Source organism: Pholis gunnellus, assembly GCF_910591455.1.
Source record: "Pholis gunnellus genome assembly, chromosome: 11".
In the NCBI taxonomy this organism is placed as follows: domain Eukaryota; kingdom Metazoa; phylum Chordata; class Actinopteri; order Perciformes; family Pholidae; genus Pholis; species Pholis gunnellus.
The window spans coordinates 10,205,872-10,231,801 of NC_136538.1; the positions used below are offsets into that span (position 1 = coordinate 10,205,872).

The 25,930-nt window shown below is 44.5% G+C and overlaps 1 protein-coding gene across 2 annotated transcripts in view; it reads left to right on the forward strand.

The window, feature by feature from the left end:
- mcu (mitochondrial calcium uniporter) overlaps positions 1-25,930 on the forward strand; it is a gene marked incomplete at its 5' end in the record, with an annotated part of 50,239 nt that overhangs the window by 9,369 nt on the left and 14,940 nt on the right. The window contains one exon of one of the 2 annotated variants that reach the window (XM_079168974.1): positions 13,859-13,972. In XM_079168974.1, coding sequence (XP_079025100.1) covers positions 13,859-13,972 — 114 coding nt within the window. The remainder of the gene's footprint in view (positions 1-13,858; positions 13,973-25,930) is intronic. The other variant, XM_079168975.1, reaches the window with a different exon arrangement.

A 25,930-nucleotide genomic window follows, 5' to 3' on the forward strand; every position in this document is an offset into this window, starting at 1 on the left:
AAATGGGATGTCTGCCACCCACAACCAACATAGTATGCTGGAGAGAAACAGCCTCTGATGTCACTTTCGAGTCCCCTTTTTTGCTGACTCACAAAACTGTTCCTGTATTTGTCCCTCTTCAATTTTCCAAATCGCCGTTCCAGCCTGAAATGAGCCATCTGTGTTTTCTGAGTGATGCTTGCGACGACCTCATTACGCAACCAGAAGTGAAGTGAGATTGATCAGACTCCGAGCACATGCTTGGGAGTCAAAGAGCCGCGGAAAGCAAAGACTCTCTGTTCGGCCTGGCGCCAACTTTGTTTGCACTCTAATTACCCAGGTTGTAGCAGTGCCAACATATAGACACAAGCACACGGGGGATTCACCATAGAGAAAACAAACAAATATGCACATCTCCGCCAAACAATGGACTCTAAGCCCTCAAGTCCCATTGTGTTATTTGTAATGATTCCCTGGACCAGGGAGACGAGCCAAACACTCAACAACAAGCTCGATCACGACACGAGCCGAGTGCTTTTTGGTGTGCATGTACAGTTTTTTGCTGCTCCTGCAAGGCAAAGATACTAATAGCTTTCCTCTTGATAGGTGGCCGGTCTCCTCTGACTACTTAACTGCTAGTTTTTAAATGAATCAGGCGTCTGAGCTTTGAGCCTTGTCTCTTTTAGTTAACTGCTATATCAGTAGTGGATCAGTGGCCCGGAGACACACGTGGAATAAGCACGCCTGTTTCAGAGAGCTCAGCTGAGGTTGTATGGGAGAGGAGGGGAGGGGTCAGATATGCGGTATAGTGGGGGTGGTGGGGGTGGTGGTGGTGGTGATGGGGGATAAGGCTGCCTTTTGCTGCCTCAGCACTCTGGATCCTCTGTCATTGTAATGGTATTCTATATTTCTATGTGGACTGGAGGTATTGACCAGATAATCCGATTAGATCCCATTCTTTTTTTTCTTTGCAAGCATTGCCAGGCCTGCATTATATGTCCCATACATTGATGTAGCATTGCAGTTGACTGAATGTGCTGCTGTATCGTCTCAACTTTCCATTCACCTACACTGAGTGATTTAATCTCAGATGCTTTTTTTGACACACAACAGCTCTACGTCATGAGAGAAATGATCCACAGCGGCATTCAGTTTCCATTTCTACTATAAATGCTGTAACATGACTGTACAATGAGTGTACTCATGTCGAGTTGAACCCACTTTGACCTAATACAATCAGAGATACTGCAATAAAGGAATTGCTCCCTCCATTATAAAATGTACAGAAAAATATCTTTTTAACTTCCTCAATATATTGTCATTTCACCCAACTTCACAATGACCAGGCCATCACGTCCTATTCTAAAACACTGTGCCTTGCCTTATAGAGCGGTGCTCTGCCTTCTTGTATTCGAAAGTCAGAAAGGACTTGGAGGGGAAGATGTGTGTGAGAGATATAACGTCTTGTCTCTGCTCATTTCACCTCCGGGAAGCAGGGCAGTAAGTAAATTGCTTATGTAAATAGCTCTGCTCCTGTAATCTGTTGTCGATGAGGCGATGTGACAGCCTGACATGGAAGATTTTTGAAATGCTTTCTGTTCTTTTGGATTTAAAGAGCGTTTAACTCTTGACTCACAGCGGTATCGGGGCATCCATCAAAGGGAGATATCCAGTAACAATAACAGCAGCAGCAGCTGCAGCACTACGGATGTGGTCACGTTTGATTCAAACGATGGTCACCCGTGGTCTCGTTAGTCACTGAGAGTGACTGTTTTTGTTAATGAAAGCCGACAGCCGTAACTGTTGTTCCCGGTCATTGAGTTGACGCCATGCTGTTTGCCGGAGCTCCTCCTCTATGGTGCGACTGCAGTGTGGTAGTAATAAGCATGACGCTCCTGTAGGCTCATGCTAATTAGCGCTATCTGCGTTATTGAGTGTTCTCAGACTGTGACTGTTTCTTTAAAGGCACTGAGATGGAGGCCTCTTTGTTGCTCTCTTAATAGGCTGAGATAAGAAGTATCTATATTTATTTATTCATTTTCCTTCATGTGCTTTTGCATGTACACACACACACACACACACACACACACACACTTGCCTTACACCCTTTTCCTGCTTGAGACGGAGGAAGAAGCTGTTGACCTCAAAAACTGCCTGTGGTTCTCTCGTCCTCATTCCACACAGGGAGGTCAAACAGCAACGAGCCACAGAGGCCCCGCTGTCTTCACGCTGCTGTCTGGCGTCGCACGTGTGCGCATAACCTCTGCGGGCCTTTGCATCAGCTTGAAACTCACACGAGCCCCTCGCACAACTTCACACACATAAAAGCTGCTTTCTCATGTGCGACTGGGGATTGTTTGTCGGCTGTTTGTGTGAGCGCCTGTTCAAAGCCTTTGATTTTGAAACGAAGCTGTGAGAAGAAAGACGAGCGCCGTGGAGATACTAGACATTTCCATTCTCACTATACGGTTACTCATCCTTTGCCAGCCAGCTAGTGCCCCCAACGTTCTATAAATAGGACGGAGGAGATGGTGGAGAGGAGACTTTTGTTGGAAAATGCATTTCCATGGAGACTGTGGGCTGTGTGATCGGAGAGCCGAGCCGTCGAGGAGCACAGGGTTCTCGGGGCGAGTTTGGCAAAAAGTATGTATTTACATTCCGTATTGTCGGGACAGTGTTGCCATAGCAGTCTGGGGAAGCCAAATTACAACAAGTTTGTTCCTCTCTTCTGGTTGCAGACTCCAAATACTGCAGCAGCAAGCAGCAGCTTCCCCGTTTTGCTTGGGAAACGACATGAACTAGGCTGCTGCAAACCTTTGTTTGTGAAGTTTGCGTCATTCGGTCTCGCTTAATACCACCCACATGCACAGACAGTCAGACTCACAAACAAATCTTTTTTTTTTTTCTCTCTGAGAGTAGGAGCATCTGAGGCTTTTGTATGGCACTGGAATCTCATGACCGACCGGCAGCCTGTGTGAGTCACGTGCCTCTCTATAAATGTGCTCCATTAGGTTGCTCTTAAAGTATGTGAAAGTGGCCACATGGCCGGCATGTGGCAGCTATATTTAATTATTTGAATGTCTTCACTTCAGTTGTTACCCTGTTCTGCTAACTGTGGTCTCTGGGGTATTGATCTGGGTGGGGCTGTTTGCCATTCCGGTGGCTTTTTTCCCGCCGTGCAAATGAAAAGCTGATACACTTCTCTCTGACCCAGTTGTTTGTGTCTCCTCTGTGGTGTTTTTGCTCATCTGCACCAGAGCCCAATAACTTCTCTTGTTATTCGCAGACAGAAGACAATTATCTGCTTGTCAGAGAAAGGTTACCGTCTGACTTATTCCTCCGCACACCCGCCGCACGGAAACCAAATGCTTGTCATTCAGCCAGACAGTTAGCAGGTATCTGCCTGGTTCTTGTTTTTCCCTGGGAGAATAGTTGAGCGGCGAGGAGGCAGAAGGGCCGAGCTTAGCAGCAGAGCAGATCAGTGAAGTACCTCCAGCTGAGCTTTCAACTCGCACTGCCAGAGCCTTGATCAGCCCAGGTCCTGAGGGGAACCCTGGGGAAATCCTAACCCGGACATGAACTGCATGGGAAGGAAGGCGATGTGTGTGTGTCTGTGGGGGGGAGGGAAAGCAGGGGTATGAGAGGTGAGAGTGGGGGAGGTGTAGAGTAGGTTAAGAGTATCTCCTTTTTCGACGGGTAATAGCAACACAATGACGGGGCTTTTTTTCCCCCTTTGCTGCCTGAGGCAACGTTTCTAAGGTTACAATGTATTAAGCTGTCTTGTAAATCCAGATTTTTTTTACACCGACATTCGGGAGACGTGAGACATTCTCCTTGCCAGAAACCAAGGCAACAAAGTGCAGGTGGAGTTTTAAGGTGAGAAGATAAGTAAACATACAGGTTCCTGGAGCCTTTCAAAAGTCCTGGTGCTGCTGTTGCCTGGGTAACACTTTGCACACTGAAAAATGTCCTTTTTTATTTCGAAGGTTGTTCATCTCATCTCCTGTTCTCTGCTTCTTATGCAAAAATGTCTTTCTTGACATCGTCTCTTCTGGCAGGATACGGTACAGTTCCCTGACCTGCACTCAGCAGAAAGCCTTCCTCACAGCTCGGCTATAGGGTTACCGTCCTGCACTCTTCACCTCCCTCCGTTCAGTCGCCTCTTTGGAATAAATGTAACGCTGCGCTGCACAGGCACTGTTCATTCGAGTCTTGAATTATTGAATTGTCTTTGAGGCTTTCCTTCAAATTTAAACTTCCTTTCATGCAAAATTGAATTTAAATCGTTATTTTGTCAAATATGAATTGAAGAGTGTTGCTGCTGCTCAATGTTTCGCTTATTCTGCAATTGTCACAAAAAACCCAGAGGGGAAAAATGCGTACGGTCTCGTTTCTGCAGTCTGTCTGTCGCTCTATTGTCCTTTTTTTCCCATAACTCTCCGAACACTGCGTTCAACTGACATCTTCCTCCTCACCAAAAATACCTTTAGGATGTCTGAGGGAGTGTCTGTTCTTTCACATAGCCTGATGCAAACAGACTGGAATTCATTGATCAGGTTAACGGCTACTGTGCTCCCTTAGATTCTGTTGGAGCAAAAGCTATACGAGACCACTGCTGTAATGAAAAACGGAACAACATGGGAGCGACGTGTGTCAAAACTTTGGTCTGATTGTGATGAACCGTGATCAGCACCTGTGATGTTGAGCACGGCAGTTAAGCGTTTTGAGTTCAGGTAGGTTTGCTTCAATGAAACCGCAGTAAGGAAAGAAAGTCATCAAAGGTTACAGCGATTGGTCGAAGCCCTCAGTGATGCTTCACTATAGGTGCTTTGCTGATGGGAAATGTCTGATGTGAAGGAGCAGCACAGCGCGTTCCATTTGCATTAATAATATCTAACATGCAGCAGCTCATAAGCAGGGCCATGACACTGCAGGTCAGCCCAGTTACTTCCTGATATGTGCAGTGGAAATGATATATAACCTCACAATGCCCACAAATCAAGTGTGGAGTATAATGAGCCGGTTTAAGGAGGACGCACTGCAGGTGAAAGGACCCTTCAGTCAAGTGTTGCGGCGGGTTATCCTGTAGCCCTTCGACTCCTACAATCACGCTGAATCTTTGAAATGTAAATGTGATTCTTAACCGGCCGATAAACATTCTAATTAAAAAACACAGTTGTGTTAAAATTGATCTGTCTATGGGTTGTTATGACTCGGCTCTTAGGCCCCGTCAATTAGGAGACGGCAGTAGCAGTCGGGACTTAACGACCCCCTGAAAAAACATGGCGGACAGATTGGCAGAAAAGGGCCGGGGTCGTCACAAACGCACTTACATGATGCGTTGCTGTTGATATCCATGGGCAAAATCACTGCTTTCAGACTACTGACTACCTGCTGCCTCCTATATACACATCTTACGAACATATAAACCTGGGATACAGCTAACCCTAGCCTCAGTTCCACCAGAGACAAATGACAGGCCCAGACACATTCATTGGTGTGGTGGACTATACAGCAGTGGTTCTCACCTCTCGGGGTGTTCGCGTGATCATTGCTGGGGCTCACCAGATTTGTTGTTTAGAAACAAATAAATATTTTAGACTGGGGATTGGTTTTTGCATTACATTCCCTGCACCAGTGATCCAATTCATCGTTCGCCTCAGAATAGATTTTATAGTATGTATTTGTGAGAGTCAAAGTGTGCGTGCACATGACTTCCTGACGGGGGATTTCCATCGGTTCGGTGGTAGAGAAAAAGTCACGGAACGCATCAACAATCTATGCATTATTTATTTACGTTTCTTTATCACAGTATTCATAATAATCACTCAAAAACAGCAGATGGAGGCAAATAAAAAACTGCTGTTTACGCCGATTTGCACGTCTGTCTGTCAGTCTGTCTCTCACTCTCTCTCTGTCTCTCTCTGTCTCTCCCTCTCTCTCTCTGTCTGTATGTCTGTCTCTCTGTCTCTCACTCTATCTTGTTAACTGACCTTTTCACTTCCCTGCCGGGGGAATGGAATTGACTCTTCGCTGCTACTCCGTCAAGCTGTCAGAGCTACCATGGAGCACACTGTCACTAACTGCACTCCCTGAAGTAATATGATCTAATATTTGTAAGAAACGAAAATACGATTTCATAGAGAAGCAGACACGAGGGTCTACAATATGCGTTTGAAGGATATATCCAGAATGTCAAACTGCCTCAGCAGTAAAAAAAACGGGTTCAGAAGGTAAAGTGAGAAGCTAAAGTCTACAGATCACCGTGTAAAGAAAGAACTACAACTTCAGCTGGCGATGGAGCGAGAGACAATGTTTGAGAACCGCTGGACTACAGTCACACAGCACTGGCTCAACTTGAAGTTAAAGCTGAGCTGCAGTTTTAGGAAGCCAGTCTCCAGACTCATCCATCAGGAGGCCAAAAGAAGTGGTGTTACTGGAGATGTGCTGATGGTTGCACAGCCTGAGTTGGACTTAACTGCAGAGACACGGTGTGCAGACAAGGTGTGGTTGTCCTTTGTGCTCATCCAGCAGCTGACTCTTGGAAGCAAAAAGCTTCCTATTTTGAGACCCACAATGTGTGACTACAGGATACTCATTGCTTTTCTGCTGGCAATGTAGAATTAAGGCCACTTAGTTTGGGAACCCGGCAATACTGAGCGTAAGCAATGTTTTGCCTGATATATATATACAACAGTTGGCTGTGTCGGGAGTGTTTGTGCATACTTGTTTAAACACAGAATGTTGGTATTGACTGAAGATAAAATGTACCATTTTCTGTTCCAATATGACAATTTATCACGGTTATTTATTTATATAGCATTGGGTAAGTAGGTGGTTCTTGCTATTTGTGGCGTTCACTGATGCTAACAAAGAGTGCTTGCTTTGTAATGACTACACACCATCACGCACACACACACACACACACACAGAGAGAGACCCCTGCAGACATACACACACCCTCTCACGCTTACACACACACACACGCAACCACTATTTCTTCATGCACAGTCCTCTCTCTGATGCTCGCTCACTCCGTCTCTCTCTCTCTCATGTGCCTGTGCTTCCTCCCCCTCACGCCTACGCCTCTACTCTCAGTACCGCTGATCATCAGCTTTATCTCCACAGCTTGCCAGGACGGGTCTTTTATGTGACATAAAGCAAAAGAGCCCATTCCGTCCAACCTGTTTTGTTTCCCCCGCCCTGTCCACCTGTATTTACATTAAAGCATACTGTGCTTACTTTAAATCCTTTTTGTCTTCATATTCAGTTCTTTTCTTGTTTTACTGGACCGTAGGTCCTCCCTTTTAAATGCTCGCTGGAACAGGGCCTTTAAAAGTGTGATCAAATCAGAGACGTTTGTTCTGACATTTACAGGCCATTCTGGCCCAACAATACCTGCAATGTACAGTAATAGTGTGGCTCTCTCCGCCCTTCTCAGCGTTATATAGGTAACACCTTGGGCAAAGAATCCGACACATTGTTTATAGTAGGTGTATGACTTCTTTCCAGCATGTGTCAGCCTGTGTGCTGCCTGCACAGCTCTCTTGTTCTGTCCTCGTCTCCCCCCTGCTTTCCTTTCTTTGTCTGTTCTCCTCCTCTCAGAGTCCCTGTGACACCTTGGGATGAAGCTGCTTTGTTTCCGTATTCCATTATGAATGAAGGCAGTTTTCAGCCCGCCCATTCATCTCTGCTGCAGCAGGAGCCGCCGAGCTGTCAACCTCACTTTTCGCACACCCCGCCTGCCTCAATGACCCTGTTCGCGTATATATATATATATATATATATGTGTGTGTGTGTGTGTGTATCCGTGAATACATGGTAGGGCGTGGGTAGGACGTGGTTGCGTCACGTCTCTCCAGTGATGAAAGGCGAAGGCGGTCACTGACTGTGCCGCCCTCTCCCCCCTTCTGTCTGGTTTATATCGGTTTGCAGGAACCCTGCAGCGTGGCTCCGGTAATTTCTTTGTCCGGCCTCGCAGCAAAAGCTCACACAACTCACTTGTACATCCGCAGGCATACACACAAATGCCTGCGTGTCCTTGAGGGAAGAGGTTAACCGTCGGGTTCACTGGGAGTCTGCTTATGTTTAGGATGTCGTTAGTTTTGAGTCCTTCCCATCCCCTCGGCTTACCTGGACAGGTTATTGCTAGCTATCCTTGAGCTCCTGTCTTCATATGTCTGCCTGTCATCAGGGAACATCTGGGGAATCCCTGTAAATGGATCAGATCTCCTTAGCTGTAAAACACTTTCATTGGACAGCGGTCACTCGGCAGCCCCCCCCCCCCACCCCTCTTCGCCCTGCATGTGCAGGCACTGGGTAACAGGGTGTGCTTAATGTGTTGGAAATTTCATTTAACTCTCCTCTTCCCCTCTCCTATCTCCCTCTCTCCATCTCTGCACTCGGTGGCCAGTGATTGCTCGCAGCCTCCCCACTTTCTCCATCCCTTACCCCCTCCTTCTCTCTCCCCCATCTCCCTGGGGTTGACTGCCTTTCTCCTTCTAGTGAGGCAGATGCAGAGAGGGCGAATGAGCAAGGTAGGAAGAGAAACTGAGAAAGAAAGACAAGTGAATGGGCAGAGATAGCCAGATCAGAATTTGAATCACTTCAATTGTACAACACATGTTGGCTACTTTGGTACAAAAGTTGCAGCTTTGCCGAGCCTGCTGACTACAGCACTTCAAAGAGAAAACACAAGATACGTGTCATACTGTATATGTACTATACATGCAATATTAAATAGCCCTGTATATTTGAGGGCAAGAGGATGTGGTGTAGGTAAAAATAGCCTTCATGCATCTCTTTTCTATTCTATTTACCTTCTGCTGTTCTTGTTAACCCACTTAACATGGAACAAATAGCATTCCCATGTTTTGTTAGATTTCAAGACCATTTAACGCCCCTGATATATTGATAATATAATAGCATAATAATGCTTGTAGACCCTTTTTCTTAAGAATAAAGCGACACATGGAATTGTCTAAATTCTAAATAAAAAGAAAACGTATAAATAAAATGAAACCACACAAACAAAACAATAAGTAAAATTGACTCTCGGGCTCTGATGAAAAATGTGCAAGCAATGTGTTGCGCAATGCCCAGGTCTTATAATGGTGAATAAAACCCTGATGTTTATTCTGGTGTCATGTTGGCTGACATGTTGGTGACAGTCTTATTTGAACAAACATGCATGTAAACACAACGGGCGATATTGAAGTCAGCCAATGTGGTGTGAACCGTGTTCGCACCACATTGTGACACCTGCTCGACCCTTTTGTCATAATATTTCTACAACTGAGAGGTTTGTTGAAGCCCTGCCGAGGATCCAGTGTTTATTATTTTCGCCTCAGAAGCAGTTTCTTTGGCCTTTCAGCTGAAGTTTAAAATAGTGGAAAATTGTTTTTATACAAATTTCCCCATCTGGATTAAAGTGTTGAATTAATAAACATTTTTAAAAGATTATATTCCAAATAAAGTTGTTGATGCTAATTTGCTCTCTGGTAGGCGGTGCTGAAAAACACGGACTGACGCCCCCTTTCACAGAGCTCACCCACAGGCACGGAGGCCCACTTCACATAGCATCTGTGACGTCTAAGATGAACCATTAGCCAATCTGAGCTGTTGCATCAGGACACATCGCAGTGTTCTGGCTGCTTGCTGATGAGTCCTTTCCAGTAATTATAGCTGCCGGGGGGGGGGGGGGATCACGTCAGTGCAGATCGAGGGGAATGTGCAGAGGTGACAAAATGCTGGAGTCTGGCCCTGACTCTGAGCTCATGTAAACACTCCAGTATGTGTTGCTGCGGATCAGACTGACAACATGTGAAGCATGACGGATAAAGAGTCGGCGTGATCGGTGTTACCTGAGAAGACCTTTAGGTTTAGGTTTGAGCTAACACACTGTGCCATAAGTCGATCATTAAATCAATACGGGGCAGTGGTCGCTAATTTCCTCACCGTGACGAGGAGTAGCCTATGAAGCCCGTTCTCAGACTGTCACACACGTGATGTGGCTGATTGATACGTGCCATTTCATCTTGAAGTAAAAACAAAATGCCACGCTGTGACTTGTATCTGAAAGTGTCTTCGCAGTGTCTTCAACAAGCTCTTCTCTTGCGCTACTGTTGGAAAATACGACTGAGAATGTCCTCATGATGATGATAGTAATTTAAGAGTAGTGTTACTCCAAAAGAGAATTCAATTGTTGTCAGACAGTTTTACTTTAACCCATAATCATAAATAAGATGTTGCCTAATCATCGAGTAACAATATATCTGTTAACTTCTTATTTTCTGTAATTGATAAAGACAGAATTTCCCATTGAAAAATTGTCATTTTTCAACAACAAATTCACATTTTATTTCTCAAGACGTGTCTTTGTTGACATGCTAACCTGGTTCCAGGTCTGTGAATCTTTTGCGGAGATGTTTTTCATTGATTTGAATGAAGTGAAACTGACGATGGCTGTTCACTGTGATCATCATCAGGGTATTGACCTGCAGGGACTGATGAGAGGCCTTCATGCTACACTATGGCTTTGCACTCTTCTGAACCCCCTTTCCTCTGTAGCGTGTATCCGTTAACACTGATTGACAAAATATAGCTCTTCACGCTGTTAACGCCGTAAAAAATCGAGCTAAAAATCCTAAAATCCATTATTTGTTATTGTCTATTTTATCTATTTACCAGTTTATTGCCCAGCCCTTCTGTGACCTATAAAGAACTGCACATATCTCACCCTGTCCACAATGTGGGCATGTTTCCCTGTCTGTTACATTTGAGTTGCCACTTAGCAAGCAGAACATAAAGGCCTGTCTGCTCACCTGTTTATTGCCTATTGTGTCTATCCACAAAGAGAAGGTGTTGTCAGGCTGATGCCTCTTGTATCAGGAGAATTAGGTGTGTGGGGGGGGGGGGGGGGGTCTTGAGTGTGCATCCATTCTGTAGGATTCTACACTGTGTGTTGTGGTTGGTATCTAGAGAGAGCAGTTGTATTCCTCTGTGGCAATCCTAATCAACAGAAATAGACGGGGGCTTCCCTTGCTGGTGGTGCAGAGGAGAAGCAACTCCTGTATGTAAGCTGGAGCACCCGGTGGTATATTTGTCACATCTTGAGTAACATTAAAGCTTGTGAGTCGTTGCTTGTAAAGCCTACTGTTTTTAACCCCGAGCTTTGACTTTGAGTCTTTGTTGTGTTTTATATTGTTACACACAGTTCAGTCCAGTTGCACATGAATGCGTGTGCGTGTGAAGCGTTGAGAGAATGGATGAGAGTAGGGATCTGCTCGCCTCTCCCGCTCAGACAAAAGGGACCTAATTGCTCCGAGCCGGTAGCACAGGTTTGTCCTGTGTTTACCGCAGTCTGTGGAGATGTCGTTATTTTTGCGTTCTCGCATTAATAATATTGAACTATTGTGAAATTTCAAAAAAAGCAATCTTAAACGTATTACTGAATTCTATTGGAGTATGGATTTTATATATATATAAAAAAAAATGGATTTGATATATGACATCATTATATTGTATTTGGTGTTTATTTCGCACACCCACAGTTATTGCACAATAAGTAAAACCTGCAGTGGTTTTTTTTTTTGAATGGGAGCTTATTGACCCATACAGCCGTGTTATTTTGTAACCGTACTGCCGCAGCTTGAATTCGCTGCCAGAATGAAAATGAGTCAGTTTGGTTGCTTGGCAGAGACCTAGCTTCAGTAAAAATCCCCCATCACAGCGGCAACAATTTGAAGAATGCTCGTTCCTCCTCCACAGTAGCAGACCGGAGGAGAATCTCTTGGCAGTTCATGGACACTTTTTATAGTCCCTCGAGTCTTGAATACAGGCCACTCCTATGAGTGGATGTCTGACTTGGCAAAGATAAGGAGGAGGCAGTAATCCTGCTGCATCATGCTATCTTAGAACCAAGGTCCACTGCTTATCTACTGCTGAAGACACTCTACACTCTACGTTTAAAAGCTCCAGTTTGTGTTGAAAAGGCCACGTCAAACACACTCACGAACAGTGGAAAGTGCGTCTCATTAACTGTCCTCAACAGTTCAAGAGTTACTGGAGCTGGAGGGAAAAAAAAAACCTGTCATCAATGCTAGTTATCACAGCACCTCTGCAGGGGAAGCTCATGTCCGAGGTTGACCGGCGCTGATCCTTCACAGGCCTGTATGCTGAGAAAAAGCCTATTAATGTGAGAGAAACTACAGACCTAATTTACCCAAGTGTTCCTGGTGTAAAGATGCATTCATAACTGTTACTACTGGCAAAAAAATGTTCTTCTTTTTTTCTTTTCAATCATAATTAACCAAGGCTGAAAGTCGTTAAAAGAAAGGTAATTGTGTGTATTATAACATGTACAACGAGGAGGTATTAAGCACACATCCATTTATTGGGGCTCTGCTTGCGGAAAAGACACACCGCAAATATGTAATTAGACAATTACTGCTAAACCAAAGGCTCCTCGTGCTACCCTCCTTATTGTAGGCTGTTTCAGTGAGTACTATTGATTAATTAATGCATAGCTTACATTTACCGTCAGCACGCTGGCTTAATGGTTAGCTGTGCACTTCACAGCTGGAATCCAGTGTGTTAGTCCAGCAGCCTGTCCTGGGTGTACAAAGCCTCTTTAAGCCAATGCATGATGGGAAAGACTTCAGCCTCCTGCAGCCCTGAAAAAGGGAATGGACCGATGAAAGGATAGCTTATATTATAATCAATTTATTGAATGTATTCACCTAATTTAAAGGAATAATTTGACATTTTAGGAAATAGGCCTTATTCGCTTTCTTGCGAAGTTTAAGGTGAGAAGGTGAATGACACTACCATGTTTATTGGTGAGCTTTAGAGGTGCTGCTAGGCCGGTTTTTTTCTTGGCTTGTGGGCAGACGGGCTAGCTGTTTCAGGTAACTAACTGTTTCACCTTTGCCAGCGTTGCCTCTTATTCACTGCACTGGTGACGGTGGATGATTTTGAAAATGTAATCACGTCTGACCTTTCTGGTTGCTGTTGCTCACCGTAGAAAGCCGGGAGCAGGTCTGTGGAGTGACCCCCCCCAGAGGCTAAACAAGCCCAAACACATGGGTCTAATATGAGTGGTTTATGGGTTGCACTAGTTGTTGTTCAGCGGGCGCAGTCAAGGTGCTCTCCGTGTTTTACAATGGGAGAGTATCCCACTTTATCTCTATCTTATCTTTCCTCAGTGAGAGCTGGGAGGCATGGAACATAGTGTATACACTAACTTGAAGGAGAAAGTATTTCAGTCATTCCTACCTCTGTTATATACACACACACACACACACAGTTTAAAAAATCTCTCTCTACCAAAACAACCTCACACATGCTCACATCCAGAAACGTCGGAGCAACTGTATTTTGTGCTTTATGACACCTGTCACCTTGCAATCAGCCTAATTGATGGATGGTGAATAAATACCTCCCTGCTTATCCTGCTTTAGATGTGGACTGAGGAGCAGCTGCAGGCTAGTCGGCTCTTTCATCTCTGATTGACTGTCGCAGCGGCAGAGGCCGCCTCTCCCAGCGTACGCGGGACGCTTCACATGATAGCTCGACTGTTTCGCACGCACAGCTCCGACCACACGGCGTGTTGGAATTGCTGCGAGAAAAAAAAAGGAAATTGCCGTGGCCTGTGTCGGGAATAGAAAATAACACTACCACTTTCACGCCTCATTATTTTAAGCCTCTTTTTAGCTCATTGTGACGTACTGTAGGTCCTGATGGTGGCTGTTGTGAAAATAGCACGAGGTTTGCCGTTTTCTAGTTTATTGTGTCTGTCCCGAACACATTGTTCCCACTTGGCGCTCACCATGATGCTCCCCAAATTGTCATATATTAACTGGTTGTGTCTTTTCTTCAGCAGGAGGTACTGTCTGCTACTTTCACCCGTCAGACTGTCAGGAGAGCACATGGCCTCCGGCCTGCAGCCCACTCCACACTCTTCACCCAGCCTCCCACTGCCCTGTCTCCACAGGTTAGTGTGTCTGCGTGCATGTAGAAGTGTATTATAAAGGAATTGAATTGTCATTTTATTTTTTTGGACATTATTGATTATTGTGCCATACAGCCTCTGGAGCAAATCCATATTGATTAGAGCCAGTTGGGTGTATGCGTCTGGCTCAGTGAGGTGGACAGCACATCAATCCGAGGCTTTTTAATATATTGACAGCAGCGAGCCCCAGCATCGTCAGCACCATCGGACGCCTTCATCTCTCTATTGCAAATTTTAAAGTCACTTGAAAAGTCAGAATATTGCTGTGTCGTCATTTCTGATTGTTTTAGATATCTGATCAATATCGGCCTATTGGGTGTTGGCAGTGTAACCTGCGTCACTCCGGCTTAAGAAGCTGCCAGCTACGCAAAAAAACGTTTCAGTAGCAATGGATAGCTTTATTCCCCTGTGACCTTTTGAAGTGCTGAAAGACCGAAACTGTGTGCTAAACCCCACATTCAGCATAAATATATATTCTGTCGGCAGCCTCAGTTTAGACGGGGTTTTGGATTGATGTCATCGACTAAAACGTCCGTCATCGATATGTGATTAATCCTCCACCACGTGTCCCTGTTTTGACTAGAACTAATCTGTTGTTGTTTCTACTATTTTCCATTTACCAGTGATTAGCATGCAAGGCCTATTTAGGAGAGAATCCTTTGAAGGTTGGTGAGGTCGCAGGATGGCAGCCTTTTAATAAAGCCATTACCAGAAGAAATCTATTCAAATGTATTCAGAAAGCCCACTGTTCAAAGCAGCCTCTCTCCACTGGGGCGTTGTTACCCTGATTCAGTGTTGACACGAAGCAGCGTGTGCCGCCATATAAAGCTGGCTTCCCTTCAAAGCTTAATACGACCTGCAAATCAGCACTCTGACAACTACGTTTTTTGGATTATAAACACCGGCACGTTTTGCAAATGAAATGTGGCATGTAACACTCGAGAACAAGCTGTTTCGGTGACGTGTGGCTTCGGTGCGAAAGCAAACCACCAGGTCATTTAACCACAGCGCTGCTGTGTGTGTGTGACGCAGAAACTATTTGTGGGTGCACGCAAAAACATATTACTAATGATTAGTGACACATGAGGGAGTTTTTCCGAAATCAGCTCAGTCAAATTAGAGTCACAAAAGTTGTGCAGATGTTTAGTACACCTGCCTGGTACGCGTGACGCTTTCGAATTGAAATGTGTTGTCTGACAAAATAATGGATGAGTCTGTGTTGTTGTGCGCTGGTCTCTTTCTGAGCCCAGTAGCGTGACAGCAATGCTAAATGTATCTCCTCCTCAGTTATAAATTTGATTGACTATTGCCATCTGTTTTTGGATCACATGACGGTGCGATCCAGAAAGCGTTTGATTTGCCTCTCTGCAGTGTTTTGCAACAAATTGTTGAAAGTACTCTAATGTGCTGTTTTCAACACAGCTCGTGTCAATGCAGTTTGAAGGCTTGTGTGGCACAAAGTGGTAGATCAAAATATTCACATTTACGTATTTGTCGATTAGCACTTGAAGGATCTGTCATCCATGTTGCCTTGAAAGTTGAGTTTCAAGGATCTTTTTAAATGTACGTTGAGGGTCAGTCCTTCGAAGGTCAAGAATGATCGTTGGAACTCGAGTTTTAAGCCAACGTGAACATGAACTGCTCAGAAAAAGATGGAAATTCTACGATTTGATGACTGTGAAAGCCCACCTGCTGAAGATGACCGATTGAGTGTCTCAGAACAGCCACTAAGTGAAGCTTGTTTTTAAAGTGAGCGTGCACATGCACGTCAGAGTTTCTGTTTATGGTGACTTGTGAATGAACTTGGTTCCTACATGGTATTACTTGAGGATTAGCACGACACCGTTCTCAGCACAAGGTGCCATATCAGCGACCTTCCAATAGAACATGACGACCAGTCATAAGATGTGGCAGAAGGACGTCTCAGTGCTTCTCCGTCTCTGCTTGGTCAGAGCACAACTCGTTGTACTTGGTATTCATGTCAGTCCAGCTAGAATCCAATAAAGCAGACGCATTATGTTAAAAAGATCAGCCCAAGGTTAAGCGTGTATATTTTTTCGCCATTTAATGCTCTCGGCCCACCAACAAGCTCGCACGGGATGAACATTTTATGATGGGAACAGGATCTTTGTTCCTTGAGTGCTTACAGTCCTTCGGCTATGGATCGCAGTGCATTAGCTCATCTCCTTTTTCTTTCTGCGCTCGCATTGATGTGTTTATGTATGTGTGGTCACCTTCCTGGGAGGCGAGTATATGTTCAGTGTGCTTTGTTTGTGTTGGTGTTGTGTCGTTTTTTTTATGTGTCATTGGGCTGTATGAAATGGAGAAGGCAGGCACGGGTTTGCACAGGGTGGGGGTGGTTGCACTGTGTTTACTTTTTACTGCAGCAGGCCGCTCGGCAGGGCATTGGGGGAAAGGTTGGCGAATGAGAACGGAGGAAATGTATACATTACCAACGCTGCCGGGAAGTTAAAACAACAGCTGTGGGTTATCCTAGCAAGGCCTTGTTCACAGCGTTCTGAAACAACAGAGCTAGCTGAGAGGGAGCTAGTCGATAGTCCCGAGTGTTCCGAGTGCCCCTCTCCCTGCCTCCTGGCCTCCAGAGGGGAGAGCTGTTTGTTCAGAGGAGCCGGGAGGGAGGAGACACAGGAGGCTCAGCAGGGAGTGTTTGCCTTGCCAGGGCTTGTTGCGTCTGCTAGGTAGGGCTGAGGATGACACCGTCTACTGCGGTAGAAGGAGGGTACATCAGCACGTGGAATGAAAATCCGGATGCATAAACTTGTGTTGTCTTGCAAACATTGTCTCTAACCATGCATGCTGCGCCGTCTGCCATTTGTGCACTGCACACCCTTTTTTTTCCCCATTTCATTGACATCCCTCTTTCTTGCTCCTGCATTGCTGCAGTACAGACGCTTGTCTCTTACTTGCCCCCCCCTCCCTATTGCTCCTTGGCATCCATCAGTTTAGCTACAGCTTCCCATGAGGCCTGATGGGTCACAGCTCTACACACACAGCCGTTCTCAGCGGCACGTTTCATGCATGGATCTCTCGACCCATCTGCGACTCCGCTCCTGCAGATGGGAGCCGAGGCAATTTGGAGAAGTTGACAAATGTCGCACTGACTCATGAATGGAGAAATCTCAAACAAGGAGGAAACGAGTTGTTGGTTACTTTTTGGAAACTTGCCAGTTTATGCAATTTATGTTACTCAATGTGTAATAGTGCGCAAGACCACATCGCAGGGTGCGTTGGTGGATGGACTGAAGGTAAGACGGTAAAGGAGTAGCATGACGTTGTGTTCACGCGACCGGCAACTTTGATTGGTTGGGCGTCACATCCGCCGCACAGCGACACATTTTTTTGAGTCAGTCCGTTGCTTCATGTGACGGGTTTCCATTGAAAATAGCCTGCCGCCGTGTCGCTCGTAGTGTGACTATTAACACAGCATAAGCGGAGGGCGCGGGGAGGAGGCGGTGCGACTGCAAGTCTGCAGAGCTCTTGAGCAAGTCACACTTGACAGGCACTTTGAACCTGTTCCCCGCCTCATATCTTCACCAAGCCTCTGTCTCTGTCAGCAGGAGCTCTCCTTTTGATCCTGAGAAAGCATCAGCCCCGTCTTGTAATGTTCCTCCTGAAGGCAGCAAAGACATTGATCAGTCAAAAAAATAGCAATGTTCTGTCAGTAAGTGTTTATTGCTCTTTCCGGTCTCTTTGTGGGGGAGATTCTTCGTTATCTAAAGCAGAGTGAGCCGTTCTACACAGAGAGAGCTCATTATGCAGACTTGCAGACTCGGTGTGATAAGCAGTTGGGAAATGGCCACTTACTACAAACAAGGGCTGCTGTTTTTTCTCCAGGGGGCAGATGTGTGATGAAGAGAGCCATGTTGCTCTATTAAAATGACGCATTGAACTGCCCGAGCAGAAGTAGCTGACACTCCTTTCCTTAAAGTCCCCCTTCAACTCTTTTTAGAGTGCAACTCTCTTTCTGTGTGTGTGTGCACGCGCACATTTCCATCGCTTCCTCCTTTTTATGGCATCAAGTCAGCAGGAGTTTGTGCCATACCGTCCATTTACTCTGATTGACTATAAACTGTGTGGAGTTGCTCGTCCAAACCTGCTCGTCACCCAGCCAGTCCAATTAGAACGTTGTCACAAAGTATTTTCCTTCAGCGCTCATTTTAATACCTACCTGAATTACTTTTTGGTTGTGTTATGCCAGCAAGGCGATTTGGGAGGACAACAATGTAAGTAATAAAGGCTTTGCTCCAGTTGTCCTTGCAGTGGGTGGATAGATCCACTCCAAACAATCAGTCTTCTTTTATAGGGTCATACAACGCCGCCATGCCATTTCCCAGGTTTCATTCGTTTAGACTAAATGAACCAGAGGTTTCATTTCACTCTCCTGTGAGTGGCTTGGAGTGAGAAACATGAGTGGAAGATACTGTGTGCAATTTGAGTCAAAAACGTATTCCTTCTCTGAGTCATGACTCTGTCACATATTAACACATAGTCATGATACACATTTTTTTAGATACAGTGTGACTCACACTTTCAAAGAATATCATTATTTCCTTCTGGCACAAATAGATATATTATATATATATATATATAAAGCATAAATACGCTTTGAAATCGTAGGACAAAAATAGAGTTCTTAGTAATTCCAGAACTTCCCTGAGAATCATCACGTTGTTATTTTAGTAGCCCAGTGATGGCTGTCTTTGTATCAATGGGTAAATTGCGATGTCCAATCTACTTTCGTCTTATATTCCCGGAATATCAAAACTCTCCTCATCTTCCTCATCCATCCATTCACACACCGTACAGGGGACACCGATGTTTCAATTTAGTCTTTCAGACTTTGAAAACCCCTGATATAAACCGACTGTTCTAGTTTCCCCAGGCTGAGCTGCACCTTTTTGAAGGAGACTGTAGAGTAGACCTAAATGGCTGTTATTATAATCATGCCTTATCACACACAAACACACTCTCATAAAGGCCCTACATCTGAGTTGGAAAACACTTTCTTTCCCTTCCTAATCCCAGAAATGTTTTCTTCAGAGACGAGTCATACTTACATTTTGTTCATTCAATTTACAATTAGAATTGAAAGAAGAGAACTTTACCAATCCCTCCATAAAAGACTTACTCACAGCCCTCTGTATTTGACCTGCTCCTCACCGACAGTGTTGTGTCCAATGAATATATAGTAGAGAGCCCATATGTAAAGGTGTGTACAACTTATCCCAAAGGCTCAAGCAGGGGCTTACAATGGAAGCTGTTAAACTAACAAAAGATTGATTGGATTTGCTGCTTCCTCCTCTGATTGTTCTGTACAGTCCTGACTCTCCCAGAGAGGCAGGTGGGAGCTTTTATTTTCTTTATCTTTCATGGTTGGCAGGGGAAGATAAAAGGCAAGTGTCTTTATCTGCATCTCTTAGTTTACAAAATTGCACCACGGCTTTTAACAGAGGGATTTTCTAAAGTTCACCCACTACAAATACGTCCAACCCTCCATTCCACCTGAACATCTAAAAGGCACTTGCAGAGTTGTTCGGCTTGAATTAACTCAGCAGTTAATTAGGATGTTGCTAAGAACATTAATATATACTTATCTGTTTTTGAGTGCCAATGCAAAGTGAGATGAGTCATGGCAGCTGACCTTTTATCAGATTTGGATGAAGTGCCATTTGATAAGAGATGAAACAAAAAGCTAAACCCAGTCTTAATGTATCCAAGCTGCTCGTTGTCAGTGTGGTGATGCTGTGTGAAATATGCACAATTAGAAATACTTGTCATTTAGTTTGTTGCTTTCAAATCAAATTGATTATACCGTCACGACACACAGGTGTGTGTAGGCTTTGTGAGGATAAAAACTACCTGCAAGGCCGAGATACCACCACTGCGTCTGATAACAGTATTGATCTAGTTGTGCGTGTCTGTGTGTCGGTGCCTTTCACAGATATTGCAGAAATAAAATCGCAGCAAAAGGACCAGTGGAGTTGTGATAGAAAAGATGGGGGTGTGATGAGGATTGATGTGTTTTGTGGATCCCAAATGGAATAATCACCACTCGTGACGATTCAGAACACAGACATGAAGACGTTATGAAAGGAGAATCTTGATTGGAACTTTTGATTTCGATCACTACAGTCTTTTATGAAAAACGGCGGTTTAAAGAGTCTAGTTTATAACAGTTGTCTGATCTGGACTTGTTCACAAAATCAATATTAAGAATTTAAAGAAGAAAACAGATGTCCTTTCAGACATTTTCTTCTGTTATCTGTTTGAGCAAATCTTCACACCTTAAAGTTTCATTGATTTTTGATTGATTGTTCATTCAAGTTTATGTTCGTCTTAAAAGAACAGGAATTCCTGAAAAACTGGGCTGACTTTGTCTTCTTTGGATATCTGTGATGTCTCCGCAGAGATGGAGAAAATCCATTCAGTTTAGCACCAGATTGTATCCACGACACTATATAGTACAATAAAGTCAATTGTAAGTAGTCTCATACGTATAATCCCATCGTCAGAATATGGTATTTATGGGGGTCTTATTTTACCCGCATTAATGCTTTAATCACACTATGACTAGACTATTTATGTGTGTGTAAGTAAAGACACTGCTGAATAGCTGCAAGATGATGAGTCTACAGAAAAGCCTTGGCCTTTTGAATTTGAGAAGCTGACATTTGCAGCTGATATTTTAGACGGGCAAAAGATATTTGCTGTAGGGTGACATCACATCACCTGCAATTCAAGATGAAACAAACAACAAAATAACCCCCCCAAATTGAATCCATATCACCAAATGGTGAAAAAGGATATGTTTTTTGGAGCGTCAACGGGTTTAAAGGTGTATTGGGCTGACATCAAAGGACTTTCTACGTTCCGGTTAACACCAGTGATCAAGGCGGAGCCATGCTGCGTCTGGCAGCTTGCCAGGGGCGACGCCGTAAGGCACTGCTCTAAGAAACGCATTGATTACACTGAAGCCGTTCAACCACTAATTTGTCGTAATAGTAGCCATTGGCGGGTAACTTAGCATGCATATTAACATCTGGTACAGAAAAGGAAGATGTTTCGCTTCAAGGTACCCGAATCACTTGAATTATCTCAGAGCCATGGGAAGCGAGTTAGTCCGTTGTGGGAGGCGCCGTGATGGGGATGCTTTGGTGCCCTTGCCTGAGCTCATTCGCCAGCAATCGAGCTAGATTGTGTCCTGCATTGAGGGAGAGGGGGAAACGGGCGGGAACAATGGCAGTGGTGTGGGGGTCAGGCCCTTGAGAAAGATGGATAAATTAAATCACATTCGAGGTTTGAGGAGGAAAGGCGGCACAGCAGAGATCATTCTGGTTATGAGGATTAAGATATTGTGAATGTGAGCGCAAGGACAGAGAGATATGGTGACAGTGTTTTTGTCTGAGCATTAGGGAGGCTGACTTGCACACTTCAATTTAAGGTCATGATGTCATTTAGGGGAGATGAAAGGGCAGAGATGAGAGGAAAGAGCTTGAGGCGTGATGAGAGCGGATGGGGACGATCTCTAACATCGTCGTCAGCCATGCGGTCTGATCCGGCATTAATATCGGCTGACTTAATTAGACACTGCTCAATTGTTTTGGTTCTTTTTTTCTCCCGCCCCTTGTGTGGTCTGTGAGTCAGTGTGCTGTCTCCGCTGCGGCTCCCAGAGCTCGTGGAGGAAGGGAAGTCGCATCACAGGCAGGCAGCAGGGGGTGAGATGCTAACCCAGGACCCTTTGAGATTTGAAAGACGGGCTGTTTGCCTATTTGACTGCTGTGACTTTCATTCCCCGGCCCTCCAGGTGGGCCGACTGAGAGGCGGTTTACAGATGCTGCCCCCGCTTTCTGCACACTGTGCAAAGTCTGTGTGAGAGCGGGCTGGACCCAACAGAAACATATGCTACACTTGCTGTCTTTCTAAGAATACTCTGAAGATCATACTCTGAATAGTCTTCCACCAATAATCAGCATTATTTACGGTCGTGTCAATACCGAAATGATTGTATGTGAAGTAGGGCTGAGGAGTAAAGTCTCAGTCTCTTCAAAAAGTGGTACAGCAAAGTCCCATCAGTGCATCCAATTGAAATTGGTGGTGCTGGAAGCTGGTTGACAGCTTGCTAGGGCTAGCTGGTGAACCCCTGTAGCTGGCAAGTTAGCTGCCAACCAGCTAGCCTAATCATGCTAACGCTAGCCAGTCACAATAGCTCTTTGAGCTAGCTTGGTTGCTAATGGGACAAAAAGTAGACGCAGATTATTCAAGAGACATTTTAATCTCCGACTTCTGTCTTATAACTTGTGGCACGGATGTAAAATAATAATGTTTGATTTTTGGAAATAAAGTAACACCTGAGTGCGACCCTCCTCTATCAAGTAAAAGTTTCAGTACATGTGGTATATCTCTAGTAAGTATATCTTTTATCTATTTCTTATCTTATATCTATTTGTCAGTATTTGGAGTTGAAGTCAAGATGAGTTACTGTACTCTGTAAGCCAGGTACTATGAATACATTTTACTACTTCTGTGTGACACAGATCTGTAAATATTGATTTACTGCTGCACACTTGGCTCTAAATGTGAAACACTCCTACGCTATACACTCCATTTTCAAACTAGCAGCCACTGGTTCAATTGTATTTATTATACTCTCTCTGTGAAGGCAACGTTTTTTTTTTGGTTATTATTCAGAGGAGGCACAGATGTAAAATACAGACTGACCAACACAGAAACGGTGCTCAGTTCAGGTCAAAGGAGCAGCTGCAGGAGACAATGGTGGTCTACAGTTTCTCCAGGCTTAGCAGAGGGTTGAGCAGGGAAATAATTGTGTCTGTCGCGTTTACTTTGAAGCGCTGAACTTGAAAATCAACATTTTAGTTTGAAAAAGATTGAAATCATTGTCGCTCTTGTTCCAGCAAATGTCCACATGCAGACAGCTGTACTTTGCTCTCTATGAGTCAGTGGATGTGTTGCAGCCTCCCCTCGGCCCCTTCAGCAGTCCCTGGTCCAGTCTGGGTCTGAGTGGCATTCACTAGCCTCGTTTTAGATCTGGCAATGACCGCATGCCATATGTCCATGTGGACCACAGCACAGTAAAACTCGGACAGACTCGCTGACACGGCCTAGGGGGCGGCGAGTTTTAATTCTGTGGGTTCAGTGTTCAAGACGCTCTTGTCCTTTCCATGGATTCACTGATGAGACCACGAGGCTTATGCTGCAGATGTAGTCGGACACTGACGCAGACGTAGGGAGAGCACTGTCAAAGTTCCTCACGAGGAGCATTCCCAGGCCCCGCTCCATAAATAACAGCTACAGGAAGAAATCACAGTGGTCTGTGAGACAATGTACGCTGCCCTAAATGTCACCTCACATGCTCTCACAAACATCCAAGGTCAGCTCTGCATCATGGGAATATTGGTAAAACAAGCCCTAGCTGCTTTTTGACCATTTATGGTAGCTGCTGTCAAATTATCACAACTACCCCAGATCCTCTCATGGTTCTCAGCGTGCAGGGAGGGAATGAATGAGTCTTTGTATGAACGGAGATTTTTTACAAACAACTGTGCCATTGCTTTAATTGTTAACACAAACACAAGATGATTGCCTGATTTATCAATTTCCCAAATACATTTTGCCCGTTGCTTCCATCCATCCTGTAGCCGGACGGTGTGAGTCGTTTCAGTGCCCGCCGGCTAAAGCAGAGTCACCACTGATTCGCCCTATTAGTCAAACAACACAAGACAATTGACTTCACCTCATCGCTCACTACAAAACTTAGAGTAATAAGGACCAAATAAATCGAGATTAATAGAGACCTGGCTGCCTTGAAATTTTAATTTGACATTTTCACTGTTGAGCCGCATGTTTTATCTCAGCTGACATTTAATTAGCCAGTCCCTCAACTGAAAAGCTTGTCTCTTTTCAAATACACAAGGCTTAAGATGAACTGAAAGGTGAACACTGTTGATTGCCATTCTTAGAACTCTTAAAAACTTTATATAAAGGACTATGGAAAGGATGTAGTCCAGAAAACGGTATTATTATTGCTATTTTTACTGCTATCTTTAACAAAGGATGAAGGTTATTAATTAAAAGCTGCTAGGGCCCAATTGCTGTAATGTGCATCAAAAATGTGCATCAAAAATCTCAGTCAGATTCAATGTGTTATGTTACTCCGAGGATAAAGTTATATCTTTCACAGTGCACATTCATAAATCTGCTTAGAATTTAAAGAAAAAAGACACTTTTCATAACATCATAACTTGTGAATTCCCATGTTTTAAGTTGTCTTCCGTATCAAAGTAATCTCAAAGTAATGGAGACATCTCTAAAGTGCTGTTTTTTTTTTTGACCAATGTCCCAAAACCCATAATAAATGATTTAAGACAATTAGGCAATTATCAAACTTCTTGTCAATAGATTTTCTCTCGATTGACCAATCAATCAATCAATCAATCAATCAATCAATCAACTAAAAATGATTGAGTGCAGAATAACGAAAAATGCTTAATAACCTGGAATATACAGTTTTAGGTTGCTGACATGTGACCTCAACAGCAAGATGTTAAAAACTTGTTTAGAAACAGAATAATTATATTGTTTTACAAAGATCAGATGAAGGTAGAAGGTTTGTGTGTGTGTGGCTCTTTTGCCGAAACATAACTTGGGGGTCGGATTATGAAAGCATGGCAAGAGATGAAGCAGCAGAGGGAAAAGTGGAGCATCTTTCACCCTTCAGCGTCCCAGATGAGCGATAAGTCGGTGATGTCCTAGTACTAATGCGTCTGCTCTGAACTCTTGAGCTTTGAATCCTGAAGGCGAATGTTTTTGCCACAGGAATCCTTTGAAAAGTTGTTGGTTTGTGCGTCTTTAATAGACCGGTTATGCCTCACACCTAGATATCATGGCGATTTGACAGACTATCCTGAGGCCAAACATTTCTATAAAGCTCTGTAGAATATCGCCGTTTCTCTGTGGCCTAAAGCAGCTTCAGCAGGAACGAGCAGCGCCGTGGTCACAGAGGACCACTGTGCTGCATTAGAGAGCACAAATGGGCGGTATTATATATTCCTCAATCCAAAACAAGCGTTGTAGCACTAGCATCCACTACGATTTTAAAGCAACCATAAAACAATGGGGGAATGGTGTGAAATGGAGCTCAGCTCTCAGAGGTGTGATTGCAGAGAGGATCGCTGTAATGGTGGGAAGAATAGGTTGATAGCGAGGACACTAGTGGTGGTGGTGGGAGGAGAACGAAAGAAAGTGAGGATGAGAGGTGAACAGTGCTTATTCAGCACTCAGCAGCAGTGATTGGTGTGTGTGACGCAATGGAGCTGCAGCAACCTTTTCACCCTCTTGAGGCTTAATCAGGGTTGTTAAGATCGTCGGTGTAGAGTGAGTGAGATATGCATCGTGCAAAAGGCTGGATTTGCATGTTCATGAGTGTCTGTAGGGTCTCGGTTACGTTCAAAGGGAAGATCTGATAAAGGAAGTTCGCAAAAAGGAGAGCAAGGAGACGTTCCTTCATCTTGAGGGGCTGAGTGTTGCGTGACCTGCAGTGAAATTTACACTGACACAAGCAGCTAGTGCCATCTGGTGTATGAGCAATCAAAGAGGGTCTGCAGACTGACCACACACGCGGCACACATACTATATGTATATGCATTATGCATGCAAACACCGTTTTTGAAATTGTGCACCATCTTTCATCTCCAAAGCGACCCGAGGAAGTCAGAAAATGCCAGACCGAGTCCCTCGGCCGGATTGAGTCCTTCGAGTAGCAGAGCTACAGGCGTGAAAGCCTGCACTGCTGTTTAATAATGCATCAGGTTCCAGTGTTGTTGGGCCCAGGGAGGGGTTTAGTGGTGGTGGGACTATGAGGGTCCAACTGGCTGAAGTAGCCCACGTGTCAAATGACGGATT